Raw genomic sequence first — 26,981 nt, forward strand, 5'->3', positions numbered from 1 at the left:
ACAGGACAACGAGAAAGGTGCCAAAAAGTGATGAAAAGATAACAAAAAAAAACGCTGAAACGACAACAAAGTTGATGTGAAAAGATGTCGTAAAACTGAAGAATATGCGCCAAAACAGCAGTAAAAAAAAGACAAAAACGGCCACCATCGAAAAAAGCAAAAAAAAAACAAAAACAGACGTCAAAAAACGACGTACAAACAACGATATTTGGATGAAAAGATGTGAAGTGATCAAAATACGACAGAGAAATGACACAAAAACGTCGAATTTGAATAAAATACAACAAATAGATAACAAAAGACGACAAAAAGTAGCCAAAAGACAACAATAAGATGAGGAAAAGCCGACAAAAGAACTGCAAATCGACGTCAAAAGAACGATGAAGGCAGCGAAAAGACGTTGAAAAAAGAGGAAATACGACAAAAATAGACGTCTTAAAAACGCAAATGTAGCAACAAAAAATGTCAAAAAAGGCAAGAGAAAACGCCGAAGAGACAATAAACAGATGCAAAAAAGGCGAAAAAGTGACGATAGCGACAAGATTTCCCAACAACGACTTATAAGACGATTGAAGGTGACAACGAATTACTGAAAAGAGATAAAAATACGATGTAATGGAAGAGAGATGGTAAAAAGAACAAAAACAGATAAACAAGAAGGCGATAGCAAAAGGTGACTTACAAAGTACTTACAATAAAAAAGCCAAAATACCAAATATGGTGACAAAACAACGAAAAAAAAAAAATACGATAAAAACCGATAAAAAGCATTAAAAAGGTGACAAAACATGCAAATAAAGACGAGAGACGAAAAGAGGATGGATATACAACAGAAAGACGACTAAAGAATGACGAAAAGACAACAGGTTGACGAGAAAAGTGCAAAAAAGTGATGAAAGAACAACAAAAAAAACGCTGAAACGACGACAAATGAAAACATGTAATAAGAATGAAGAATAGACACCAAAATAGCAGCCAAAAAAAAAAAAAATAACCAAAACGGCTGCCGCCAAAATAAGCAGCAACAAAAAAAATGCAAAAACATAAGTCAAAAAACAATGAACAGACTACGAAATTAGAATGAAAAGATATCAAAAAGACCATGGAACGATGACGAAGAAAATACAACGAAAAGATGCCAATAAATGACAAAAATAAGTCAAAAGACAAAAATAAGATGACGGAAAAACGGCAATATAACGTCGAAAGAACAGCAAATAGACGACAAAAAGACGGTGAAGAGCCAATAAAAACGATCGAAAGATGATCAAAAGAGGAAATACGACAAAAATATGATGAAAGGACGTCGAAAAAACGGAAATGAAATAACAAAAAAATTTTGGAAAGGGAAGAAGTGTCTGATGCAAAGAGTGTTTAATTGGCTGAATTGGAAAATTTCGATGTAGATTTAAAATATATCTTGGGGCAATAGCAGGTGGGGTTCGTATCCACGCTTTCTCGGTTGGTGCCCGAGAGTTGTACTAACTAAACTACGGCCACCCACCGTATTAGATAGTCTTATACCTAATTTTGTTTTATTCTCCCAAAATCAAAATGTCAATAGAAAGCGCCGAGAAGGTAATAAATAAATAGATGCTAAAGAGACGATAAAGATACAAATATGGACAAAAAGGTTGCTTAAAAACGCAACAAAAGGCAATTAAAGACGACAACTGAAACTGACTCACTGAAAAGAGATAAAAAGACGATGTAACGAAAGACAACTGTTAAACAAAACAGAAGACGGACAAGCTTAAAACGACAGGAAGACGACAGCAATAGGCGACAGAGTACTTACAACAAAAAAGGTGAATAATTAGAGACGAAACACGAAAAAATCAAACAACGAAAAATGAATAGTGAATAAACGAAGCCGAAAAATAATTGATGAAAGATCAAGAATACAAGCACAGAACAGAAGTGGAAGTAGAAATCTAAAAACGTACATGCTACTTTCTACAGATACTAGCGAACCTGGCGGTAGCGAGTCACTTTTTTCCACGAAAACATACGAACGCATACGAATGCACACGAAAACATGTGAAAGCTGCTATGCGATTGGGAGCGAGCGTTCTGCTTATATTACTGTTATTCGCTTCTATGCGAAAACCAAAGAAAAAGAAAAACAAAAAAGTGTCTGTTACCAGTTTTGATCGCCGAATCGTTCGGACTTCTATTTCTGTTCTGTGATACAAGCCAAGAGTAAACATTCTTGAATAATTCAAATTTAAGACAAATGTATGAACTCGTTTTTTTATTGATACTGACTTTTTCGCGGTCAAACGTAAAGTCTATTTTGATTAAAGCAGAGGAGCGTTTGGTGCGAAACATGTTAGACGTTGAAAATTTCGCTGTTAAAGAACAAAATTTAGCATTACTCTGATTTGTGGAAGTTTTCACGTTTACTAAATACCCTCGTTTTTATTTGCTACCTGTCTATTATAATTAGAAAAGATTTTATAATTTTTCCAACACTTCGACTCTATTTTTTAGTCTCTTTCAAGTATTGAATACTGTTCAATCCCTGAAAAAGGTTAAAAATATTACGTTGAAACGTAGGAAAGATTATAAAAACTGTTCTAATTTAAACAGGCTGACAGCCTGTTAATGGGTATGTTTCTAGATTGTATTTGAAGGAAGTTAATACTTTTTAAAATTACATTAGTTTCATACATGTGTATTTTGATTAAAGCAGAGGAGCGTTTGGTGCGAAAAATGTTAGACTGAATACTGGGCAAGTTTTCGATCTGCGGCTAAAAATATATTGGGTTCAGTTCGAGGCAGTGGGACTCCAATCCACAATTTCTCGATTAGTACTCGAGTGCTTTACGCATTTAAACTATACCACACCCATGTATTAATAAGTCTCAGATCTAGTTTTGTCCTACCAGTCCAAGCATTCCATCTTTCGCACACATACGCCCCACCGGTGACGGTTATTATTTGTAATATGACTGCCCTTTGCTTCTACACGAGAAGATAGACTAATCGAGAAATTGTGGGTTGGAGTCCCACTGCCACGAACTAAACCCAATATATTTTTAGCCGCAGATCGAAAACTTGCCCAGTATTCAGTCTAACATTTTTCGCACCAAACGCTCCTCTGCTTTAATCAAAATACACATGTATGAAACTAATGTAATTTTAAAAAGTATTAACTTCCTTCAAATACAATCTAGAAACATACCCATTAACAGGCTGTCAGCCTGTTTAAATTAGAACAGTTTTTATAATCTTTCCTACGTTTCAACGTAATATTTTTAACCTTTTTCAGGGATTGAACAGTATTCAATACTTGAAAGAGACTAAAAATATAGAGTCGAAGTGTTGGAAAAATTATAAAATCTTTTCTAATTATAATAGACAGGTAGCAAATAAAAACGAGGGTATTTAGTAAACGTGAAAACTTCCACAAATCAGAGTAATGCTAAATTTTGTTCTTTAACAGCGAAATTTTCAACGAAACCCCCGTAAAGGACCGTCAGCAGTGGTAAAAGCAAAGAAAATGATTGTCTTTTTAATTTCAATAAAAATCAGAGAAGCATCAGCAGCTTCTTACCGAAAAATGTCACATTAACTCGCTTACAGAAATCCTCACATCGACTTCTTGTGCCATAAATATTACAGGTAATGATTTGCTCTTAAAAAGTTTTTGTTAGAGTTAATACAATTCAACATTGTTTGCCATTCAATTAGACAACACAATATTCCAATGCAAATGTTAATTCTGAATATAAGTACTGAATTTATTTTAGATAAACCGGCCCTGAGCATCTCGCAACTCGCTACGTTCCGCAAGAGATAACGCGGTTTGACCGTATGTGAACAATTTCCGCTCCAACAAGCGAGCGACGGATGCACGCCGGATAGGAAGAGGAGCAGCTATGTCGTGCCGCCTCCGCCCTCTGGAGACTGATATGTGCTTCCGGAAGGAACAAGAAACGTTCCCGGTTTTGGGACGGATACGACACAGCGCCCACCTAGGCGGCTCGAGCTAACTGTTGCTATTCCGGCAAATGAAGTTATCGCGCATTCCGGGCGACAGTCAAAACGTGTCACGTTTAGTGTGGCGAGGCCCCGGCATATCGGTGCCGCAAACCGTAAGCAATCCGATGCATACATGGGAAACTGGCTCGACGGTGTATTGGCCTAGTTTCGCTATGGCACACATTGCCCATCCATTTTGCATCAAGCATCCAATTTCGCTTGCGGTCAGGCATATTTCCATGCCTCTATTGGCATCAAGCTGAGATCGATCCCAGCCGCACCAAGCTGGGAAGTGAGGTATGTACATATCAATATAAGGGTAACTTACCTTGCACTGCAATACCGTCACGCCACCAGGAAATTTTCGCTGGCGGATTACTGGAGCTCGAGTCGCAGATTAGCGTTGCTTCGATACCTGGCTTCAGCTCTGGGGGATCGATCGTTATCTTCACCGTTTCCGGAGCGACTGCAAGTATGCCAGAGATGTGTACACATAGTGTTAGTGTTGGTGGTTGCAGTTGAGCGTCAAACATTAAGGAAATTCAAATTGAAGGATTAAATACGGATTCAGCTGCCGTTGGTGTGCACAAAGCAGAGCAACGACGGTTCGAGAAGACGGAAATCTCTGCACCGAAACCATTCGATGCGGATGGATAGTTATACTTACAGTGAACGCTTAGAGTTTTCGTCTCGAACAGCGGAATTTCGGTAGCGGAGTTCTGCGCTTCACAACGATACCGGGCCTGGTTGTCTGTCACGTTCGCTAGGATGGTGAGCTCAGCCGAAACGGACTTGTCGACCGTTTTGATGACGGAGTTTATCTGAAATGAAAAGTGTTTCAAGCTAATTAGAACCAATGACTAGTGACAAATCTGTTTCTTCAGGGTTCAGTAAATTGAAAACAACTTAACATTAATCATTATGGAAGAAAACTATTTTACCCGGAGCAACAGCATTGATTGAATGAAAAATTGAAAAGACGATCCTTCAAACTCGGCCGCGCATAAAAATTTATAGTGTAGCATCAGGAGGACAAGCACGCGGGGAAAAGGAGACAAACGTATCCCATATAATCCGATAAAATATGAAACCCGCCATCCTCCCCGATGCGATGGATGTTTCAAGCGGGCACGGGGGTGGTCGTCATCGTCACTGCGAAAGATATTTCCCGAAGAAATACGAGACACCTTACCACCGGAATGGGTATTTACTGCTTCGAGCTTTTCCCATCTCGCACCCACTCTGTCGACAAACTCGGGCAAACCGAAAGGACATTTATTGTTAATTTATCTCTTTGCACCCATAAAAATTTACAGCAATAAAATAAACAATATCTCGTTTTCGTTATAATGGCGAAATCAATACTTCAAGTCCCACATGGCCGATGATGGTGACGATGCACGATGGTGACCCAGCAATCGTTTTGTAGCGCGCTATACCCCTTCCAACCTTCCAACCATGCAAGGATCAAGTTTTCAGTTTCTCTTCACCAACCCGAAAAAGTGTAAGGCAGTAAGACACGGGACTTACGAGAGGACTGGCTGCTGGTTTATTACGCTGTCGATTTTATATGCTGTCGTTTCCGGGTGGTGAAATCCCGCTTGGATTTCAAGTGAAATAAAATTCAATAAAAAAAAAACTGGTACCTAAATTTGCGCTGCTGGATGGCAAATGATTTTCTATTGCACTCGGGTTCTCGGGTACTCGGGTAGTGTGCAGCATATGAAATAAAAAAAAATCGGTTGACACTTGAGCCGGCAAGCGGTTGAAAAACGACTCAGCTGGAATAAGCTTGTTTGCTACCTTCGCCTTCGGTGTGCTTTTGCTGCCGGCGGCCGCCGTCTTTACTACCGAGTAGAGAAAGGAAAGCCGGAATAGGAACTGACCTAATTTGGGATGTTTTATCGGGAGAAATCGATATAAAAACAGGGATCCATATGGATTGAATGGTATGGTAATTTGAAGCAAGGATTTGCATGGTTTGTGTCAATAAAACCTGGATGGACGAAAACAGACAGGAGCCGAAAAAGCATGAAATCAGGGACAAACGTTAGTTTATGTCCAATCAGAAAACCATTCGTGATAGAGAATGGTTCCGGAAAGATAAAGATGGATTGCTAGTCGAAAACATGTACTTATAAGGGAACCTTTTTGTGAGTGTGCAAAATACCGTATTTTTTGTTAGGATTTGATCATGTACCGTTTATATCATGTCATTATCATGTGTCTATAAAATGGTACATAATATTGCCAATTTAAAAAAATGGATGGATGGGAATTTATCAGCGCCGTATTGTTCATATCACACCAGAGTTGAATAGGGCTAAGCAACAATTTGGGTTTTATTACACTATTATGATGGCTTTTAGGACCCAAATTAGTCATGAAAACCACAATAAGAGTGCAATAAAACTCATATTGTGACACTACAGTGATCCTATTCAATATTTCTTGAGTTCACTGCAAACAATAAGTTATCTGATTCCTAGTGACGATAAATGTCTTTCTCCAACAAAATCAAAATCAAAGGTCCCAATATACTGCCATGTGGAACTCTAGTAACAGTGCAGATGTAGCACATCATACCTTGATGATTGTGCTCAAATCGGTCAATAGCGATAATCGTCACATCAATGACAAGCAGGTAAGGGAAGAAATTTTTTTGGATGCTCGTTTTTCCATCTTTAATTTTTGGCTGCAGAGCAAAGCCGTGGGTATAAACGTTCTTTAGAACTTGACCATTCTTTATCGACAGATTTCGCAGTCGGTTATTAGAGTACATGACATTTACGGGGATAGTGCAACGATTCTGCCGACTAATTATAACTTCTAGCAAGCACCAAATCATATATCAATGTACGAAAATACCGAACAAATTCGAAATCGTTACTAAAGGTACATAAAGTGCGCCCAAATTGATTTTCTATCGTATATAATGACAATAAATGAGTTACATATGATTTTCAGCACAGAATTGTATAGCAGTACTGAGCGAGTCGCACTTAACAGGATATTAACATATATAAATACTTATATCGATGAAACGTGTATTATTCCTCATCACGTATATCGCCTCCAAAATAGTACGGATATGCCAGTTTTACGCATCAAATACGATTTATTAGCACACATGGTTAATAAGCGTTGCTTCAATGACCCTCTCTTACCTAATAGTCCGCTCTTTCCTCTTCACGTCTTGTCCCACTCTGTTTGGATACTATAAACACCTTTGTTTCATTACTTTTTTCTACCGCCACGTCTTCTCCGTCGATTGTAAAAACTATTTCAATAAAAATTTAAAAATTTGATGCTGAGGCAGGTCATTCGACTTCAATTCTTGAATACGGTAATACGGTTTTTGCCGAGATCATTGTGCAGAATTTTTGAATGAATGAATCTTCCCTGCGTACGCTCAATTCGCATGTTCCAATTAAGCAGTCCAAACCAAGCAAACCCTTTCAAGTATAGGACGTACAAGTAAGCGGAACAAGGCTTTCAGGCTTAGAGAATTCTTGAAATCTTATCTCCTTTTTTCGCTAGCAATCAAAATTGTCTACTTTCTTTAGGAGGTGCGATCGTCGTACGGAGCCTCTGTCAAATGTCCGCTTTCGGTCGAAAATAACGCCAAGATGATTATCGTGATCAACTCTGCTAAACGCTTGCTTGCTCGTCAAAGGCGTATCTGAAGAAAATTAGCGTTTGCGCTCGGTGAAAAGTAGTCTCCCTTCACATGACGTCATAAATTTATTCAATAAAGACGGCAAACTTTTCGATACCACGAATCGTCAGGTATATTTTAAAGTCATCGCTCCGTTGTCAACTAGTCTGCAACCATGATGAGTTGTGTCATTGAAAAATATAATAAAAAGAAGAGGTCCAAGAGTGCTACCCTACGGTACACCTAATTTGTAAATGCAAATGATATGAGCAATTCAAGCATGGCTTGTAAAACTTAGCCACACAAGAACGATTTCAACCGTATGAAAAACTGCTGTGAAGCTCCTATGCGTAAACTTTTGGTAAGCAGTATATGGTGATCGATTCAGTTGAATGGTGGTTTTAGATTGGAATTAATGCGTCAACTTGTGCTTTACGTTCAGTTACCAAAATGTTGTTGGACATGAAATCCAAAAGGTTCGTTGTCACAGAATGGCCAGAGACTTTTTACAGCAATAGTAATCATTGTTGTTCGATGTACCAGTCGGATGCTTTTAACAGTTGAACACAGTGAGAGGCACAGTGTACTGACTCGTTAGCTGAGAGAGGAAACACCTGAACGCGGCAGCGTTGATCACGGGGTCAGCGAAATTTGCATGATTTCGGTTTTCGTGATTTGACCTTGGTACTCAGTGTCCGTACTCTAGCTCGGTACGACCCGGTAGACTGACGGTGTCGCTCCGTAACAGAACACTAAAACAGCTAGAGAGAAACAGTGTTACAAGGCCCGCACTCGTGTGGTTGGATTTTCTCCCACACGCGTTCTCATTCTAGCGGGCACACTGACATGTGTACTTCTTTTGGACTCCCTTTCTTATTTTGCCATGCACTGAGACGAGTTTTTGCGAGTGTGTACTAAGCTTTCAGCCACGGAAGTCGCTCTTGCTCGTTATTGCAAATCAGCAGTATATATCTCAACAGTCGCAAGGGCCTGCACTCTTAGCCACGTTTATAAGCGATGGCTGAAGAAAAGAAGAAGTAAAGCAAAAACTGTACACATACATCCTAGTGTGCCGCTTGAGTCCCCGAGCTGTTGATTTCGTGAGCGGGCTGTGCAGAAAGACGCTACGAGGTTCTGCGCTCGCGAGTGTGTAGGTAGCAGAATGTGTGCACTGCACATAGCAACAGCAATCGTTTGTCGTACATTTGTTTCAGTGGCGTAAGCGTTGGATTTTGTGCTTCTCACACTCGCTCGCGTAAGAAGCGACATCGTTTGGATTTCGCTCGATTTGTAACATTGCAGGTATGATTCGAGGAGAAACTATTGTAGACTGGAAGAAGAAGGTCAAACACGTCAGATATTCAAGAAGGGTCATCGGACTCGAAGGCAACAATTATCGAGGTTTCACTCTCCCCAACTTGACATGCAAAATTCTCTCCCGCATCTTGTCCCACAGACTGAGACCGTCACAGGAATCCTTTGTTGCCGAACTCCAGAGCGGTTTTCTGAGAGGGCCGCCCCATTATGGACGAAATGTCCACCTTGGGACTGACCCTGGACAAATTTAGAGAATTCAACTGGTGGACCCATCATCTGTTATTAGACTTCAAGGCAGCGTACGATTCAGTAAAGCGAAATGAGTAAAGGCCGATTATAAAAATGTTTTTCATATGTTTCAAATTCTTTGAAACGTGGCCAAATGTAAGCTTTAAGTTACGTTCGAGACTCAACGATGGTCTAACCTAGACAATCTCGGCAAAAATGAATGTCTTTCTGTAATTAAATCACACTAAGTGATCTTTATTTCGAAGCTAATTAATTAATGGAATCACTGCCGAACGTGATGCAAACGATTAGTTCGCATCTGAATAATTTAAGCTCAAAACTATAAACCAGCTGAAGGATGGGTAATGTAGACCAACCGTAAAACAAAATAATGATTATTTTCATTGCTTCATTCTGTACTGCATAACAGTGCAGTGTAAATATGTCGGTGGTGAAACGTTACATGCTTTGCGAAATTCCAACAAATGGTTTACAAAATAGAATTGCACTTAAGCTAGTGGAAGAAAAGGTAGTTTCGCACTTTGCTGAACAAAACGACAGAACAATAATACTCTTGTTGACAGCTTGTTTACCGTATTTTCAACCTCATTTAAACCGCCAGTAACGAAAACAAACTTAATGTGCTCATGGAAACACCATTATGGGGTTGATTTTTTTCTTAATTACAATCCATAAACACGAAACAAGCTTTGCGGCGTGATTAGTGATTTACTTCGAGTGCTATGGAAACCATCGCCAATCCGCTTACATTATTTTTTGCCCAATCAGTGCTCTTTTATGCATCTATCATTGAAACTAAGCGCTCGCTTTAAAACAGATGTATTGCCGTGTTTTGAGTACAGATAGGATTAATAAAGATATCTGTCGGTTTTTTCACTGCCTTCGTTGTAATTTCCGTTAATTAGCGGAACTTGTTGAAGTCAGTTACTTCCAAAGTAATCTGAACTGATTAATTGCTTTGGCATTTGTTATTTTTCTAAATCTTTATAAACTTTTTTTGTCTAACTTTCGCGCCAAGAAATGAATTTATGGCTCAAAGCGCTAAAAAGTTACACCCACGTCACAAATTAGATGCAACGTAGGAAGTGTGCTTTCACAATGATTCAGACAAAACAAATTCTTGGCTGGTATTTAACTTTTTCCTAGTTAAACAATCGAATTACCGAAAATTCATCACTGTTTACCGCAGAATAACACACCGCAACTTCGTCAGCTTCGTATGCTCAAAGACGGTCCCTTTCAAACTCGGAAAGGATCAAAACCACTTTTGTTTGAATTCCAAACGCCCGCCGCTCCGCCTTTAAACAGCCTCTCCTACTGCGTCTGAAGCTGAACAGGACGAATACAGGCAGCAGCAGTGTCTCATTTCGAGGTGATTTAATTAGGACAATAAAGAAGAAAAGCATTTTACACAATCAACCAATTCCAGTTTTCTCCATCCATCCACAGCCAATCGAAGCCTTCCAATTCTGTTCGCTTTATGCTTCGGATAATCGAACTAAAGGCTCAATTTCAACAGCAACGGCAACACCAGGACTTTTTTTTTTGCTCTTTTCCTCAATATACCAACCTATTTCCTACAATGGTTTGCAGAAAAATAATTGAATCTTTTCCCTACTGTATCTTCGGACCATACCTGTCCTGTCCGTATGTTCATTTGACATTCGATTGAAACAGCAGCAGCAACCATCTGTTAGTCCTTTCCGACGATGGATTGGACCAAATATGATATTTGACATTCTACATTCTGTTTGTGTGTTTCTCCGAGTCCGGTCCGAGAGAAGGCACAGTTTTATAACAAAGGTGCGGAAATGGAGGACTGCTGCGTGCAAAATTGTACCAAATTGTCTGTTAGGTTGTGAACTGTGCGTGCGTGCGTGCATGCGTGCGTCTGTATGTGATATTTTGTTATTGTTCGAAAAATCCATTCCCCAGAATGGGTTAAAATCTTCCAGCTTCGAATTTATTAGTCATACAGCTTTCAGTGCTCGGTTTTCGATTGGAGTCGAGACCTGCCGTTTGACTGCGATGTGATTTCTCATCCCCGGCATCGTAACCGGTAGAGATAGGCTGGGGTTCACCCAGCCTTGGCAAAACCAGTATTATTTGTGGGCGGACTGGACAAATATTTTGTCAGCCGACTGACAGATGAGAAAGCGCATGCATGCGTGGGTCGTCCGTTGCTTTTTTGGCCTACATATCATATTTTAGCCATGTTCCACACGTGTGGACAGCTGAGAGTGCCACAGTTCGGGAAAGTTGCGAAATTGAACCAGTAGATAGAGGTAATTCCTGGCAGAAAGGTTCCTATAACTGATTGTGACATATAGGGGGAAGCAGGTGCGCTTCGTCGTACGTCTTGTAGGTTAAAGCACATCCATCAGGTACCGGTTTGGGCAGGAGGCTTATGTTGCGAATGGAAGAAAATAATAAAAGTCAAAACAAGCTGTCAATCAAAGATTGGAGTGGAAGCCAAACATCGGTCATGTTACTGCGTAGTGGAGAATCAATCAAGTTAGCGAATGAAGGCTCGGGAAAATTCCACAATCTTTTGAAGGCTGAGCGGGTGGGATTATCTGTACGTATCGCCTTCTGACGAGGATGACATGTTTTCACTTACCTTTTTATCGTTCTTGTACCAGTTGAGTGTTGCCAGCGGATTACCGCCGGAGGAAACGCACAGCATCTTCTGCACGGAACCGGCCGGTATGATCTGGCCCTCGACGTAACCGGATATCATCGGCGGACTCGGCGGTACTGTGGGTGGGAAGAAAAAATCAAAACAAAATCAGTATTCTGCAGTTCATCGTTCGAGGGAAGAAAACCGGACGGGCAAATTAGAGCGGATAGGACGGGAGGATCGGTCGTCTTGGATAACGGTAACGGTAACGGTAGGGATGAGGCTGGAAAATAGCGGCTTTGAGCACCGGCCCGGCCTGGCCAGATGGAAAACTTGGGAAAGTTCCGTCCCATAATGACGCGGAATGAATTATTAATGATAATGGAAGGCACGGATTTGAGGTGCGGAGAGCTCGCGCGCCGGGGGAAAATTTGCGCTAATGGAATTCGGCGGAGAATGGACTTCCCACTCTCCTGGCTGGCCCCACGCGAGGCGAGGAAAGGATGAAGTGGAAGGTAAAGTGGTAGTGCAAATAAATTTTATAGAAATTGTTTGAGAGCTGAAATAGATGCTTTGCGTTGAATTACGCTGTTTGGCAGGAAAACCCCTTTTGTTCGGGTGCGGATTTTGACTCGGTTTGGAAGGATAAACTAGATCAAGAGGTTTTTCTGCCGTTTCGGAGAAATAATAACTGGAGTGCCTAGGATGGGGCACACGCGGGGACACGTGCTCCAACTTCGGTTTAAGGTTTGATGTCGTAACATAATGATTTGCGATGTACAGATGATATGGTCTATGTTTTCGTCAATGACTGTCCGCTGTTCATTGGTGAAGTTCTTTTAAACTAAAATATATATACGCGTGACTATAAAATTCGGGGTTGCTAGTTCAGATACCTCTGATGAAGATTTTCCAGTTTTCTCGAGCAAAAATAAAATGATGCAAAACTGATATAAATAATGACTCAAAAATAACATAAAAATGATTAGAAATTGATACAAAAATATATCATCAATGACACAAAAATGATTCCAACATGTTACAAAAATGATAAACAATGATAAGATGAAAATACAAATAAGATTCGAAAATAACATATAAATACACCAAAATCATACAAAAATGATGTAAAAATATACATGTATGATACTCAAATAGCACAAAAGGCATAAGAATAATACAAAAAAATGGCAACTTAAAAAAGTACTATGTCTTTTTTAAGATTATGTCAAAATGACACAGAAACGGAACTAAAATAATGCATGACACCAAAACTATACAAAACTGACGCAAATAATAGCAAAAAGTGCCTTAAAAATGGCACAAATATAAGTAGAAATTGATACAAAACCAGTGACACAAAAATTAGAACAAAAATAATATGCAAATAATGCAAAAAGGACAAAAAAAAAACAAAACAAAAGAGATGCCAAAATACTGCAAAAGTAATGCAGAATGACACAAAAATGAAATAACAAAACATTTTTACAAATGAGATTTAAAGTTGACCAATCAATACACCAATATCATAAAAAAAGACAGAAAAGATGCTAAAAAATCTAAGTATTACACCTAACTAACACGAAGAGCACAAAAATTACACAAATATTGTAAAATTGCGAATTGCGATGCGAATTGAGAAAACCGACATAAAATTGACAGATAAATGACATAAATAAAATACTTATATGATACAAAAATGGCATAAAAATGCTGCAAATCGATATATATATATAAAAGTGAGCGTGAGTATGTTTGTTTGTATGTTCCACCATAACTCGAGAACGCCTCGACCGATCTCCACCGAACTTAGCACACATGTTCCTTGATATAAGAGAATCAGAACTGAAGGGGTTGACAAAAGAGGGGGGGGGGGTGGTAATAGGGGGAAGGCTCCGAAATGTTTGGACGGTTCTCTCATAAGTGACGATGGGACAAAAGGGGGAGTTGATGACCGGTGATTGCTGACCGGAAGGAGGGAGTAACGCCCACATGATTGTAACAATTCATCCGTACCACAGAAAAAATAAGAATATGAATCACTAAATTGCAATGCTCGCAGCTGTTGATTTGTCAAGTGTTCGATCGTTAGTGCTAAGTGTTGTTGACCGACTCTATATGAGTCACAGGGGTAATCATTCAAACAGTGTGGAGTTGATCTGAGAACACCATGTTTTTCCCATGGTCATGGGGAGATGGCAAATCGGGAGGAACGTCCAAAAGAGAAACAAGCGTTATATTTTTGCATTAAAACCATTTCGGTTACAATAATTGATGTACAAGTGGCTGTGAGACAAAGACGCCCCGAGTAAGAATGGGCATTCAGCTAGTAATGATATAAAACTGACAAACAAAATTTATAAAAAAGGACATGAAAATGATACACAAATTACACCACACGTACACAAAAAATATATAAAACGATACGAAAATTATATAAAAATGATACGAAGATTCGAAATATATTATGAAAAATATAGAAATTACACAAAAATAACAAAATGGTACAAAATAACAGAAAAAATACAAAAAATACTTCCCTACAGTGGCCGAACACCGGAAGGACAAAAACTTTAAAAAATGTTTGTAACGGTCTAAATTACAAAAATTATACAAAAATGAGATTAAAATATGTAATACAAAAATAATGCAAAATTAAGATTAAAATGATACAAAAATAACACAAACAGGATATCAAATTAACACAAAACAGTAGTAGAAACGATATTATTACGACACAAAAACAAACAAAAATTGAAACGGATGACGGATGAAAATTATTTTGATAAAATATGATAAAATATTGATAAAATAAATTTTGATGTGTTGAAAACACCATTTTGAATCGCTTCTTGTAAAAAAAAGTGTCGTAAATTGACAAAAATGGCATAGAAACGGAAATAAAGTAATGCATGATACCAAAATGAAATAGAATAGACACATATAATGATTAAACAAGGACTCAAAAATAGCGCAAAAATGGTTAGAAAATGATACAAACACAACCCTTCATACGGAAATAATACTAAAATACCAAACAAAAGCAAGATAAAAGAAACGCAAAAGAACTGCAGTGATACTGAACGATACAAAAATGATACAAGAATGACACAAAATTGTAATGTTGTATAAATTAGATTCAAAACATATAACATACAAATTAGACACATAAATAGATCATAAGCATACAAACATAATTCAAAAGTATACAAGTATGATGATCAAATAGCACAAGAATAACACAAAGATACAATGAATAGAAAAGATGTATAAGAATAATACAAACAATGACAGATATATGACATAAATATGATACTTTATGATACAAATAAATGATGCAAACCACAAATAATGATATAAAAATGACAAACAAATGACAGACAAATGGTATGGTAATAATACGAAAATGACACTAAACGCACTCAAAAATGATATAAATATGATACAAGAATAAGAAATAAATTATTATGCAAAATACAAAAATGACACAAAAATGTTGCCAAATGCTAATAAAATACCAAATACCAAAAGGTACAGAAAGAGCTTACAAAAAAATGCAATAAATTACAAAAATCAGATTAAAATGATTTACAAATAACACAAATGAGATATAAAATTACAACAACAACAGCTCAAAATGAAGTAGAGACGAAACAATTAGGACATAAGAACAACATAAAAAGGAGATGGATGATAAAGATTTATATAAAGCTTAGAATTGGTATAAAGATTATTTCAAAATGAATCCGGAAAAACACCAAAATAACAAAAACAACTGACGCAGAAGGATAAAAGATAAAGAAATATCATACAAAAATGGCACCAAAATAGTACGAAAATATGCTTAGACGATTTTTGGCTAAAGAGAACTTAAAGTTTAAAATCGCAAGTGGGCCATTTTGAATCACTCCGTGCAATAAAAATTAGGACATCATAAATTCATGTCAAATATTACACACAAACGATATTACAATGATGTACAGCACCAAAATAATACAAACATTATCCAAGGGATGACAAAAAACTAAAAAAAAAATTTGTCACAAAAATAACTCCACATTGAAACAAATATGATACGAGAATGACACAAAAATGATACAAAAATAACACAAACATCATACAGAAACGATACCAAAAAATTGTATCATTATATTGTATATTGTATGTATTGTATAACTTGAAAGTTATACCAAAATGACACAAGTAGCATACAAAAAAACAATGATTGTATAGAATTGAGAAATAGATACAAAAGTGTCAAAAATTCAAAATAAATAAATCTAGACCTATAAAAAAGAATTACTGTCTACGTAAATGACCCTTATAAACTCGCAAACAACTAAACCGATCGACGTGAAAATTTGAATTCAAGGCTTTTTGGGGCCAGGGAAAGTTCTTGTGATGGTTAGAGACCCCCCCGTCCTCTGGAAGCGGGAGCTCCCATACAAATGAAACGCATATTTCTGCATAACTCGAGAACTAATCAAACAAATGGATTCAAATTTGGCACGTTAGGGGGTTTTGGAGGCAGGATTTTTCTATCGTGGTTCACGACCCCCCCTCTCGGTCATGGGGAGCTCTCATACAAATGAAACAAAAATTTCAACCAAATATGAGAATTACTCAGGTAACTAAAACATAAAATGTGACAAAATAAAAAACATAAAAAGGAAAATAATACAAAAACTCGAGGAAATAACGTACACTTGACACAATTACGACACAGAAATAACACAAAAATGACACAAATAACAAAGAAATATGAAAAGAATACAAATGGTATAAAAGTTAATTCAAAATAGATTCAAAGAAAACACAAAAATTACTAAAAACTGACACAAAATTTAAAAAGGGTACAGAAATGATACTAAAATGACATCAAAATGGTACAATTATATCATTAAACGATTTTTTAGACTAATGTTTTAATGTTTCAAATCACAAATACACTCAAGTCGCTTTTTACGCGAAAGATACGTCCCGTGTAAATCAAAAGCGCGTAAATTTCGAAATTCGCGTAAAAAAACCGCGTAAATTCCGAAAATCGCGTAAAAAAACCGCGTAGATTTCGAAACTCGCGTTAAAAAACCGCGTAAATTCCGAAAATCGCGAAAAGAAATCACGTAAATTTCGAAATTCACGTAAAAAACCGCGTAAATTCCGAAATTCGCGTAAAAAACCACGTAAATTCCGAAAATCGCGTAAAAAGTCGCGTAAAAAACTGTGGATTTCAACACTACGCGAAAAATAGACGTTTTGAGCATATCCGCGTAAATTCCGAAAGTCGAGTAAAAAACCGCGTAAATTTCGAAATTCGCGTAAAAAACCGCGTAAATTTCGAAAATCGCGTAAAAAACCGCGTAGATTCCGAAGTTCGCGTAAAAATAGTCGCGTAAAAAAACCGCATAAAAAGCGACTTCAGTGTATACTCTTTTGATTAATGTTTACAAGTTTTACACCGAAGCGACATCAAAATAATATTAAAATTATGCAAGCAATGACCGAAACATTTCCCAAAAATAGTATAAAAATGATGCAACAATGACACAAAAATAATACAAGAAATGTCACAAAAAATATATTAAAATGACACATAAATAACATGAAAATGATACAAAAATGACGCCAAAAATACATAAATAATATACGAGAAGAAGCAAATAAGATGAGAGACTAACAAAAATGGTCCAAAAATAACAACAAGAGATACAAAAGCATCTTCCTGAAAAGTTTTCCATCCAATTTGGCATATTTGTTCCTTGACATAAAGAACCCAGCTAGCATTTTCATATGTATAAAAAAGATAAAAATCAGCATTACGTACAGATATACATGCTAATAAATCGTATTTGATGCGCAAAATTGGCATATACGTACTATTTTGGAGGCGATATACGTGATTACGAATAATTTGGAGCGTTACGACTACATAAGTATTTATATACGATAATATCCGATTAAACGCGTATCGCTCCGTACTACTATACGATTTTGTGCTAAAAATCGTATTTATGTCAGTTATTATCATTATATACGATAGAAAATCAATTTGGTCCCGCTTTATCCAGCTTTAGTTACGATTTATAATTTGTTAGGAGATATTTACGATGATTTTTGTACATTGATATACGAGTTGGTGCTAGCTGGGAAGTCAGCACATAGACGTTGACAGAGGGGGAAGGCGGATCCTTAACAAGGGCGAAGGGGGTTCCAAATAAAAGTAAAAGGTGTTGCATTTCTCTTACATTTAGACCGATAGCGATTGCAAAAGTGACTGGGTGACACTACTAGCATTTTTATGTACACTAGAATCTCTTTTTAAATTCATTCATTTTGCGTAATTTCATTTGACGTCCACTTTTTTGCGTCTGAAATTTGAATTAACGTCCTCCTTTTTTAGGACCGGTTTTTTACGTCCCCCCAATAGTGGACGTAAAACGAGATTTAAGTGTATATAAAAGTAAAAAATAAGCACGGAGAAATATGCGTGCTAATAAATCGTATTTGATGCGCAAAACTAGCATATCCGTACTATTTTGGAGATAATATACGTGATGAGGAATAATTATACGCGTTTCTTATTTATATACGATAATATCCGATTAAGCACGATCAGCTCTGTACTTCTATACAACTCTGTGGTGAAAGTCGTACATGGGTCAGTTATTATAATTATATACGACTGAAAATCAACTTGAGCACACTTTATTAAAGTTTAGTTACGATTCCGAATTTGTTAAGAGATGTTAACGATAATTTTCTTACATTAATGTACGGTTTGGTACTAGCTAGGGGGTCCTAATAAGGTTGATGAGAGAGCAGGGCAAAATAAGGAAGCAAAAGAGAAAACTCCTAAAAAAAGTTTACGATTTTCTCGGAAGTCGCTTATTTGTAAAATTCATAGCTCTTGAATCAAGAGCATTGTGTAACAAATATTTTTTAGGAAAATGCAAGGAATTTTCTCAACAATCCAGAAAAAAATCAGATAGAAATAGCTTTCTAATTTAGAAACAAAATGTGACAGCTTACTGTCGTTTCCCAGAGATTATCGACTAACAGCTTTAGTTACTAATTTCAGTTCCATACAGCTTTTACTGATTAAAACTTTAGACCAGCCTTCATCATAAAATATGAAACACAACAATCTTCAACGCTTGGTTTAACAAAACTTTGCTTTCCACGGAAGAACAATGTCGTGTGAAAATGATAAACCACTCTCTACTCCACTCTCGGAAGGTAACTTAATTCGACAGTTGATAATTTTTGTAAGCTGAGAAAATCCTTATTGGCTTTATTGACGCCCATTTAATGTTCCCATTAAATCACCTTCAGCAGAAAACTTCCGACAAACTTTGCCATTATTCTGCTGCCGCTGCTGCTTTTCTTGTTGCTGCTGGTGCTGCTGCTGCTGCTGCTGAATGGACTTATAAGCTGATTAAAATTTCTGATTATTATTCGTACGACACTCGACGTCGACATGGGAACGGTTCCATACCGGCTCGCAAAACCGGATGGAAAACTATCATAAAAACAGGCTGAACACACACATATACATACTCCTACATAATCACGAACGATTGTGCTGCTGCAGTCGGTCGTTAGTGGTGGCTTCTGTTGTAATTAAATAATTCAATTTTGAGCCACGATCCACAATGTAATTAAAATCCTTGTCGTTCGCGATTAAGAGCTCCTCCAGCATCGCCCGGGCTCGCGGCGGCGGGCGTTAGCCGAATCGAGCGAAAGAACAGAGCCGAAATATTAAAATCCAAATTCTGCACCCGCTGCGGTTTCCGCTTCAGGCGAGCGAACGCTACTGGTTCCTTCCCTCCGAAGTTGGATGAATGGATAAATTCAAGAAGTACGAGTTATATAACGATGCTAACTGCCACGTTAGGCAAAACTTTTTTTTTGCCGAAAAAATGATGAATACGCGCGGGCTTCGATATGAAAGATTGCTTATTAAATGAAAATGACATTTCTGTTTCGATTATGATGCCACTTCCAGAAGACATGGTTTTCTTGGAATTGTAAATCTGAAGCCTAATTTTAACAAACCGCTTGCGGTGAAAAACTCAACCCAATTATCGCTTTTCCCTTCCTCAAAAACCTTTCGGTTTGGTCCTGCTGCAGCACCTGTCAGCCCCACCCAATTACCTAATCGACAAAATCGCGTGCGGCAGCATAATTGGGGTTACTCACACCACCTCGCCGGAGCACCGACTCGAATCATACGGAACGCCGATCAATTCCCGATAACCGACCTTCCTAACCATCATCCCTCGTATCGGTTCCGAGTTTAACTGCCTTTAAAAGGCAATAATGACCCGAAACGATAAACCACGACGGGGATCGGCAGTGACGAGATTTAAATTTTTGTCACCTTTCGGTGGAAAATGATTTCCTGATGGTAGCGATAATTTGCGCTAGAATATACTGTAAACCTGTAAACCATTCGGGTGGCGCAGAGAAGTTCGGGTAGCGCGGGCGGGAAGGGTGGCAATAAAATTTTCACTGCGTCGAAGCGGAGCGGAACTACCATGCCAGAAAGCTTCCTGCCTTTGGTTGGCTGGGCGTGGATGACGACGACGACGGCGACGCCGACAAGCTGCAAGGTTCGTGCCGGATAAGCATTTTCGGTACTGGCTGGCTGGCTGGCTGGCTGACTGGGCTGGGAAGCATATTTGAAAATTCACTTCGAAAGTCACAAAAATTGATAGTGCTGATGCAGGGGAAAGTTTTTCCCCGTCTGTCACTGACTGGTTGGCTGTATGGAAAGCATCAAGAACCGAAAGCACCGTTCGCCGAAAGGTGCCATAAAATCTAGGCGAGCGGCATCCTCCTCCCCGAATAAATGGAAGTGGGTGGAAAGTTAAACTGGAATAAATCCTCCTCTTGGAGTGTTTATTTAGGAGAAATTTATAGAGTGCTAGAGCAGCAGCATCGGGTGCCGATGGGTGGTGGCAGCTATACGACGGTAGGCTGGGGTGGGGCAGAAGATTTGCTTGTTTGACTTGCAGATTCGAGATATGTATCGTTTTTGCCGGATGATGCAGGTAGCAGGGTTTAGCTTCATTTGATCAAATTGTATCTGATGCCATTTGCTGGAAAACTTCTCCACTGATTTATCTTTACAATGAATCGAATTCAGTGCTGTATAAAAACTTTGGGTTGTCACCGTTAATCCTTTGACAATTGTTTTGTAGGAAACTTCGGAAACTTTAGAATTTTGAAGGCGACTTGTTTACCGGAACAGAGAAGGAATTTTTCATCTACTTTCGCTTGGCATGAATCAGGGCAAACCGTAAAGTTTCACGCCTTTGCAGGCAGCAGTAGAGCTAGTCTTCAAAGGTAACTATGCCCTTCCTGCTTTATGCCACAGAAAACAAATCCTGTTTGCGAATTTAGCGCTCGACTAAGAAGGAAAGCAACCCCTGACGAGTTGATTTGCATGCTAATTAGGAAATTATTTTCCCGGACGCCACAGAACTTCTCCATTGGTTGGCTGGTTGGTGTGTTGGTTGGTTGTCAGTTGCCGGGAGAAGCTGAAGGAGCTCACATGAATGGCAAGCACATCGAACCCTAGCTTTTAATTACTACCCGGTTCCGGAGGTGGATTATTCCGGGACCAAATTAATACCGAACGCCCGGTTGTTGGCGTGGATTGCGGTGAGAATAATGCCGAAACGGATGATGGCAAGCGATTAAAGAAACGAAAAAAAAACGCCTCAGGGTGATTTGGTTCTACGCGCTCTGGCTAGGACCTTCTGTTTAGTACATCAAACTCTTCTGGGCTTCACTGTCGGAATGTCAGATGAATCTAAGACAGGGGGGAGAGGTTTCGAGCAGAAAAATGGAACATGCGAGGCAGGGAATTGTTTGTGCCGTAGGATAAAGCTTAATTTTCACTTTCGGTAGGGATTTTTTTACGGGATGAAAACACTGCGTCGGTATCGCAGCGAAAAGGCAATATTGTTGTTTAAGCTTTTCGTTTGGCATATTTTATAAAGTTGTTGTACTGCGGACTTTGCATATTTAAATTCTTTTTCACAGAAGAAAATTGTGAGAAGTGAGTATAACTCCATTCTGACTGAGAAACCTTTTTGGTTACTCCTTTTCTTACAGCCGAAACTGTAGGTGAAGTATGTGCTAGTTTGGGAAATTTTTGTTTACCAAACTGTGCAATAAAATACCACAAATGAATAGCTCATGCACGTCTCTTCGATTCATGTTTCTATTCCGATGTTTCTATCGCACTGATCGAGTAGATAAAAGTTTATCTTCTCGACGGGCGAAACAAAAAGCAGTCATACAAAAATAATGTCGTCGCAAGAGGAGTATGTGGTACAAATGGAGAATGATAAAATTTGGAGGATAAAACATAAACTAGGTATTAGACTACCTAATATAACGGGCGGCAGTAGTTTGGTTAGTAAAACAATCGAATACCAACCGCAAGAGCGTGGGTGCAAAATATTTTTGATCTATATAGAAATTCTACAGTTCATTCAATTAATCATGCTTCGCATCAAGCATTTCCTCCTTTTTCAAAACAAAGTTAAATGCTGTCATATGATATTATCAGATTGATGTTATTTGAAAAATAACGCGAAAAATCTTCTGATAAATGAAAAAAGTTTCAGGCCAATCACGTTATCAATATGTCTACCGAAGGGAAGCCATCTCTGGAATCAACGGAATGTAATCAACCACTTTGCTAATTTTGTTTGTGAATCGCTAAATTTTTAATTCATAATTTTCGCAGAATCGTCCAAAATGCTCTGAATCGAACTGCAGGTTTCAGTTGTCATTCATGAACGTAATATATAATACGGTTTTCAGGTCTTCTGCATAAGTTAAACTAATTGCGTAAAAGCTATCAACGGGTTTTTTGGTCATTAAGATCATAAATATAAGTAATCCTAAGTGGCTACCTTGGGGCACTCCCGACTGCACAGTGAATGGACAACATTTGTTTCTACAAAGTTTTATAAACTATTTTCTTTGTTTAAGATACGATCGGGACCAGGTATACAGCGAACCCCCAACGTAGAAGTCTTCAGCTTCAGCCTTCAAAATACTATGAACCTTAGCGTCCGCAGCTTGAAAAATAAGGGTATACACAGCAACACTTTTGGCTTGATCTCCATTGATTTTTGTTTGATTTTTATGTAACTAGTCCTAAAAGAACCACTTCAGATTGGTTTTTAATGGAAAAATGTATTGGTTAAATTAAGTTTCATTTCCCTGAAGATATTCCGGTCGCAGTGGGATTATGTTTCACGTTATACGCAACCGATTAACTAAATCCGGTAATAATGTTTCTTCGTTTATTTTTTTATTAATGACACTTTACACCTTTCGGTGCATTCGTGTCTGATATTGTCCACGGATGTTCCGGAGTGTACAACAGGAACATCCGTGGAAAGTATTACCGGGAACTAAAACTCATAGAGCTAAAACTAGTCATTTTCAACTATTTTCCAAGAAACATAGCAAATGGGACGATCTTGGATGAACATTTGTATGTATTTTGAACAAATCAGGATACGCATGATTATTCGTTATTGGTCCCACCGGGACCCAAAACTGGCCATTTTCAATTTTTCTGGAGACGCTAAACAGTGCTTTAGGTCAATTAAGTAGATAACTATTTTAATTTCGTCTGTTACCTATGACAGGAAATTTACCATTTTTCATTAAAGACCATTCTGATTTGGTTTTTTTAAGACTAGATATAACCGCATCGCATGATGTTGGAGACCTTTGTTGATTAAAATCATGAATATTAATGGTCATATGTAGCTATTCCTTGTGGTGCTCTTGAGTGCACAGTGAATGGACAACATTCGGACTCTCACTGAATAAATAAATTCATGCACTGCGATGAGTTTTGCAAGCGTATATTTAGCTAACAGCCACGGTCGTCGCTTTCGCTTGTCGTTACAACCCGAGCAGCTGATACCGATCACTCGCGAGGGATCGCATTCCCACCTGCATGTAGAATCGAGGTCGTAAAATGAAGAACAAAAGAGAAAGTAAGGCAAAGTCTGTATTTCAGTGTGCCGCCTGTCCTCACGGGCAGTTGACTGCTCACGAGTTGTTTGTCCCGTGAGCGGGCTGTGCAGAAAGACGCTACGAAGCTGTGCGTTAGCGAGTGTGTAGGTTGCAGAATGTCTGCACACGGTAACGGCGTTAGTTTGTCGTACGCTTGCATCAATGGCGTAAGCATTCGGTACTATGCTTCTCATATTCGCACGCGTGCAAGTAGGCATCGGTTGCTTTTCGCTCGATTTGCAACATTGGTTGTATGAGGAGCGCTCAATGCCGAAGACTTCAACTGACTCCAAAATGCTATTAGTACTGATAGCATTAAATCTTATGGTATATCTGTATAATGTACAGATTGAAGCCCATTTCAATTGTAACCTATGACCATTAATCGAAAGCCAGTAACGTATTAAAGCCTTGGAGGGGAGTCACAAGTGTTTAGAATTTTAATGCTGAAAAAACTTATACTACGAGAGCATTATGTGCCACAGCTTTTCGTGTTCAACTGTATCGTATGTTGCCCTGAAATCTACGAAAATATGATGCGTGGGCACGTTGTACTCCCGGACATTTCTGGAGGATTTGTCGGAGAGTAAAAATTTGATCCGTAGCAGCCCGAGCTCCCATAAACCCCGCCTGATACTGCCTAACGAATTCTTTTGCTATCGGGGATAGATGTCGCAACAAAATCTGGGAAACCACCTTGTAGGTGGCGTTGACTAACGTGATGCCGCGGTAATTACAGCAATCTAGCCGGTCGCCCTTTTTGTAGATGGGACAGACTACACCTTCCATCTACTCCTCCGGTAGTTTCTCCTCCTCCTAAATCCTTGAAATTATCCACTGAAGTGCCGTTGCTTCTTCCGAGAGTCGGTCCTTTTCTGCGGCTCTGTTATTCTTCAGCTGACCGTTTTCTCGCCGGATCTCTTCGAGAACGGGTATGCTGTTATCGTTTGTAGGCAACCCCTAGGTTAACTTCCGTTGCGTCTCCTTCTGTTATTTCGCCGTTGAGATGCTCATCAAAGTACTGCTTCCACCGTCTATGCATGTTGAGGATTGAGGATTAATTCTTTAGCTACAGCTTGATAATGAATGTGACGCAACGACGAACGACAAATCCGATGACGTGAAGGAGGAGTTCTATGAGCTTCTCGAAAAGTCATATGTAGAATACCCAGGACATGACATAAAGATAGCCATCGGGAATACAAATGCACAGGGCAGGTGCGAAGAGTTCTTTTGCCCCGAAAGTCTACTATGAATGACAATGACCTGAGGCTGATCAACTACGCTGCAGCCAGAGCAATGGCTATCTGCAGTATTTATTTAATAGGACGAAACATTCGAAAACATACCCGGCAGCACCTTCATGGAGAGGCTTGCTCTCATCGATCACATTCGGCACATTTTGGATGACGCAGACGTGCGGTCCTCTCGGGGACCAAACGTCGACTCGCACCATTATTTCGTAGTAAACAACCCAAGTAACAATTTGGGTTTTATTACACTCTTATGATGGAATTTAAGACCGAAATTGGTTATGAAGACCGCCATAAGAGTACAATAAAATTTACATTGTTGCTTGGGAAGACTTGTGGTCGGTTGCCCAACGTATTCAAATCGAAACCAACAAAGAAGATACTACTGAACATTCGGCGGTTATCTGCGGAAGAAGTTACTGCAGAGTACTCTCGGAAAAGAGATGAACGGATCAGTGAACGAGTTGGAGAGAATCTGAACTATTACGTTCCAAGTAACATTGAAGGTTTTATTAAGCTCCTATGATGGTTTTTATGACCAAAATTGGTCATAAATACCATCATAAGCGTGCAATAAAACACAAATGGTTACATGGGTCGAGTTGAGTACTACTGCTGCAACCATGTTTAGGGAGTGGACACGATAGAGCTGAGAGGGAGTTACCGAGATGCTAGAGATACCGAAAAACGAGAATTCACACTAAGGGGCCACTCGAAAGCCGCAATTATCGTGGCATTATTCTCCTCAATTTTGCATACAAAATTCTCTTCCGTATCCTGTTTCATAGGTTGAGGTCATCGCAGGAAACCTTTGTTGGCGAATACCAGTGCGGTTTTCGAGAGGACTGCTCTATAACGAGCCAAATATTCACATTGTGACAGATCTTCGATAAATTCCGGGAATTCAACTTGCAGACTCATCATTTATTTATAGACTTCAATGCGGCGTACGATTCAGTTAAACAAACTGAACTGTGGCGAATTTCACTTGAACATGGTTTTCTGACTAAACTGATTAGCCCGATAAATGTTCTCAAAGTTCGCGGACGACATTTCTATCAACGGTGTTAACCGTAGAGCTATGGAAGAGGCGTACACGCATCTTAGGGAAGAAACTGCGAAGATAGGGATTATTATAAACTCTGACAAAGCGAAGTCTAGGATGGCTGGTAGAGTGCATGATAGCCCAACTGTGTGGGAACTGTGGTGGAGTTGGAGATACTTTTGAAGTGGTCGATTAATTTGTCTATTGTTAGTGATGTGACAACGATGTGAGCCGTAAAGTAAAAAGGTGGATAGCAGCTGCCAATAGAGTCTTTATGAATTACGTACTCAACCATGGAACTTCGGTCCATGTCTGCAATTCCGTACGAAACTCGCGCTCTATAAGTTACTAATTCTCCTGGTACTCTAAGGCCATGAAACGTCCCAAGTAGCACAGATTTGACACTTCTTGTTGCAGCAACTTATTTATGACTGAAATTAGTCCAAGAATTGATAATAGTTATCAATTCTTGGAGGTAAATTAGAATAAAGAGTGTGGAGGAGGCGCATGAGTTACGAAAAGGTTGCACAGCAGTTACATTTAGGATACTTGTAACGAGTTAGGTTACATAAAATTAAAAATAATTACTCGGTTGCTACAACTGGTTTGTAACAACTGTGCTAGTAGGGGTGGACGTTGAAAAAGATGGACCGACGGGCTCTTAACGTTTTGAGCGTAAGATCCTGCGATCAATTCTTGGAGGTAAATTAGAATAAAGAGTGTGGAGCAGGCGCATGAGTTACGAAATATGCCAAGTAAATTCCCTACTGACACAGTTGTTGTAGAGTTATCATTGCA

At 38.8% G+C, this 26,981-nt stretch overlaps 1 protein-coding gene across 1 annotated transcript in view; it reads right to left on the reverse strand.

Moving 5' to 3' along the window:
• The window catches only part of LOC128735135 (nephrin), a 103,835-nt gene that overhangs the window by 35,041 nt on the left and 41,813 nt on the right, over positions 1–26,981 (reverse strand). Inside the window, exons 7-9 of the mRNA XM_053829631.1 lie at positions 11,832–11,968; positions 4,655–4,808; positions 4,316–4,453 (exon numbers count right to left, since the gene is read on the reverse strand). Coding sequence (XP_053685606.1) covers positions 4,316–4,453; positions 4,655–4,808; positions 11,832–11,968 — 429 coding nt within the window. The remainder of the gene's footprint in view (positions 1–4,315; positions 4,454–4,654; positions 4,809–11,831; positions 11,969–26,981) is intronic.

This window comes from Sabethes cyaneus, chromosome 2 (genome assembly GCF_943734655.1).
Source record: "Sabethes cyaneus chromosome 2, idSabCyanKW18_F2, whole genome shotgun sequence".
Lineage (NCBI taxonomy): Eukaryota > Metazoa > Arthropoda > Insecta > Diptera > Culicidae > Sabethes > Sabethes cyaneus.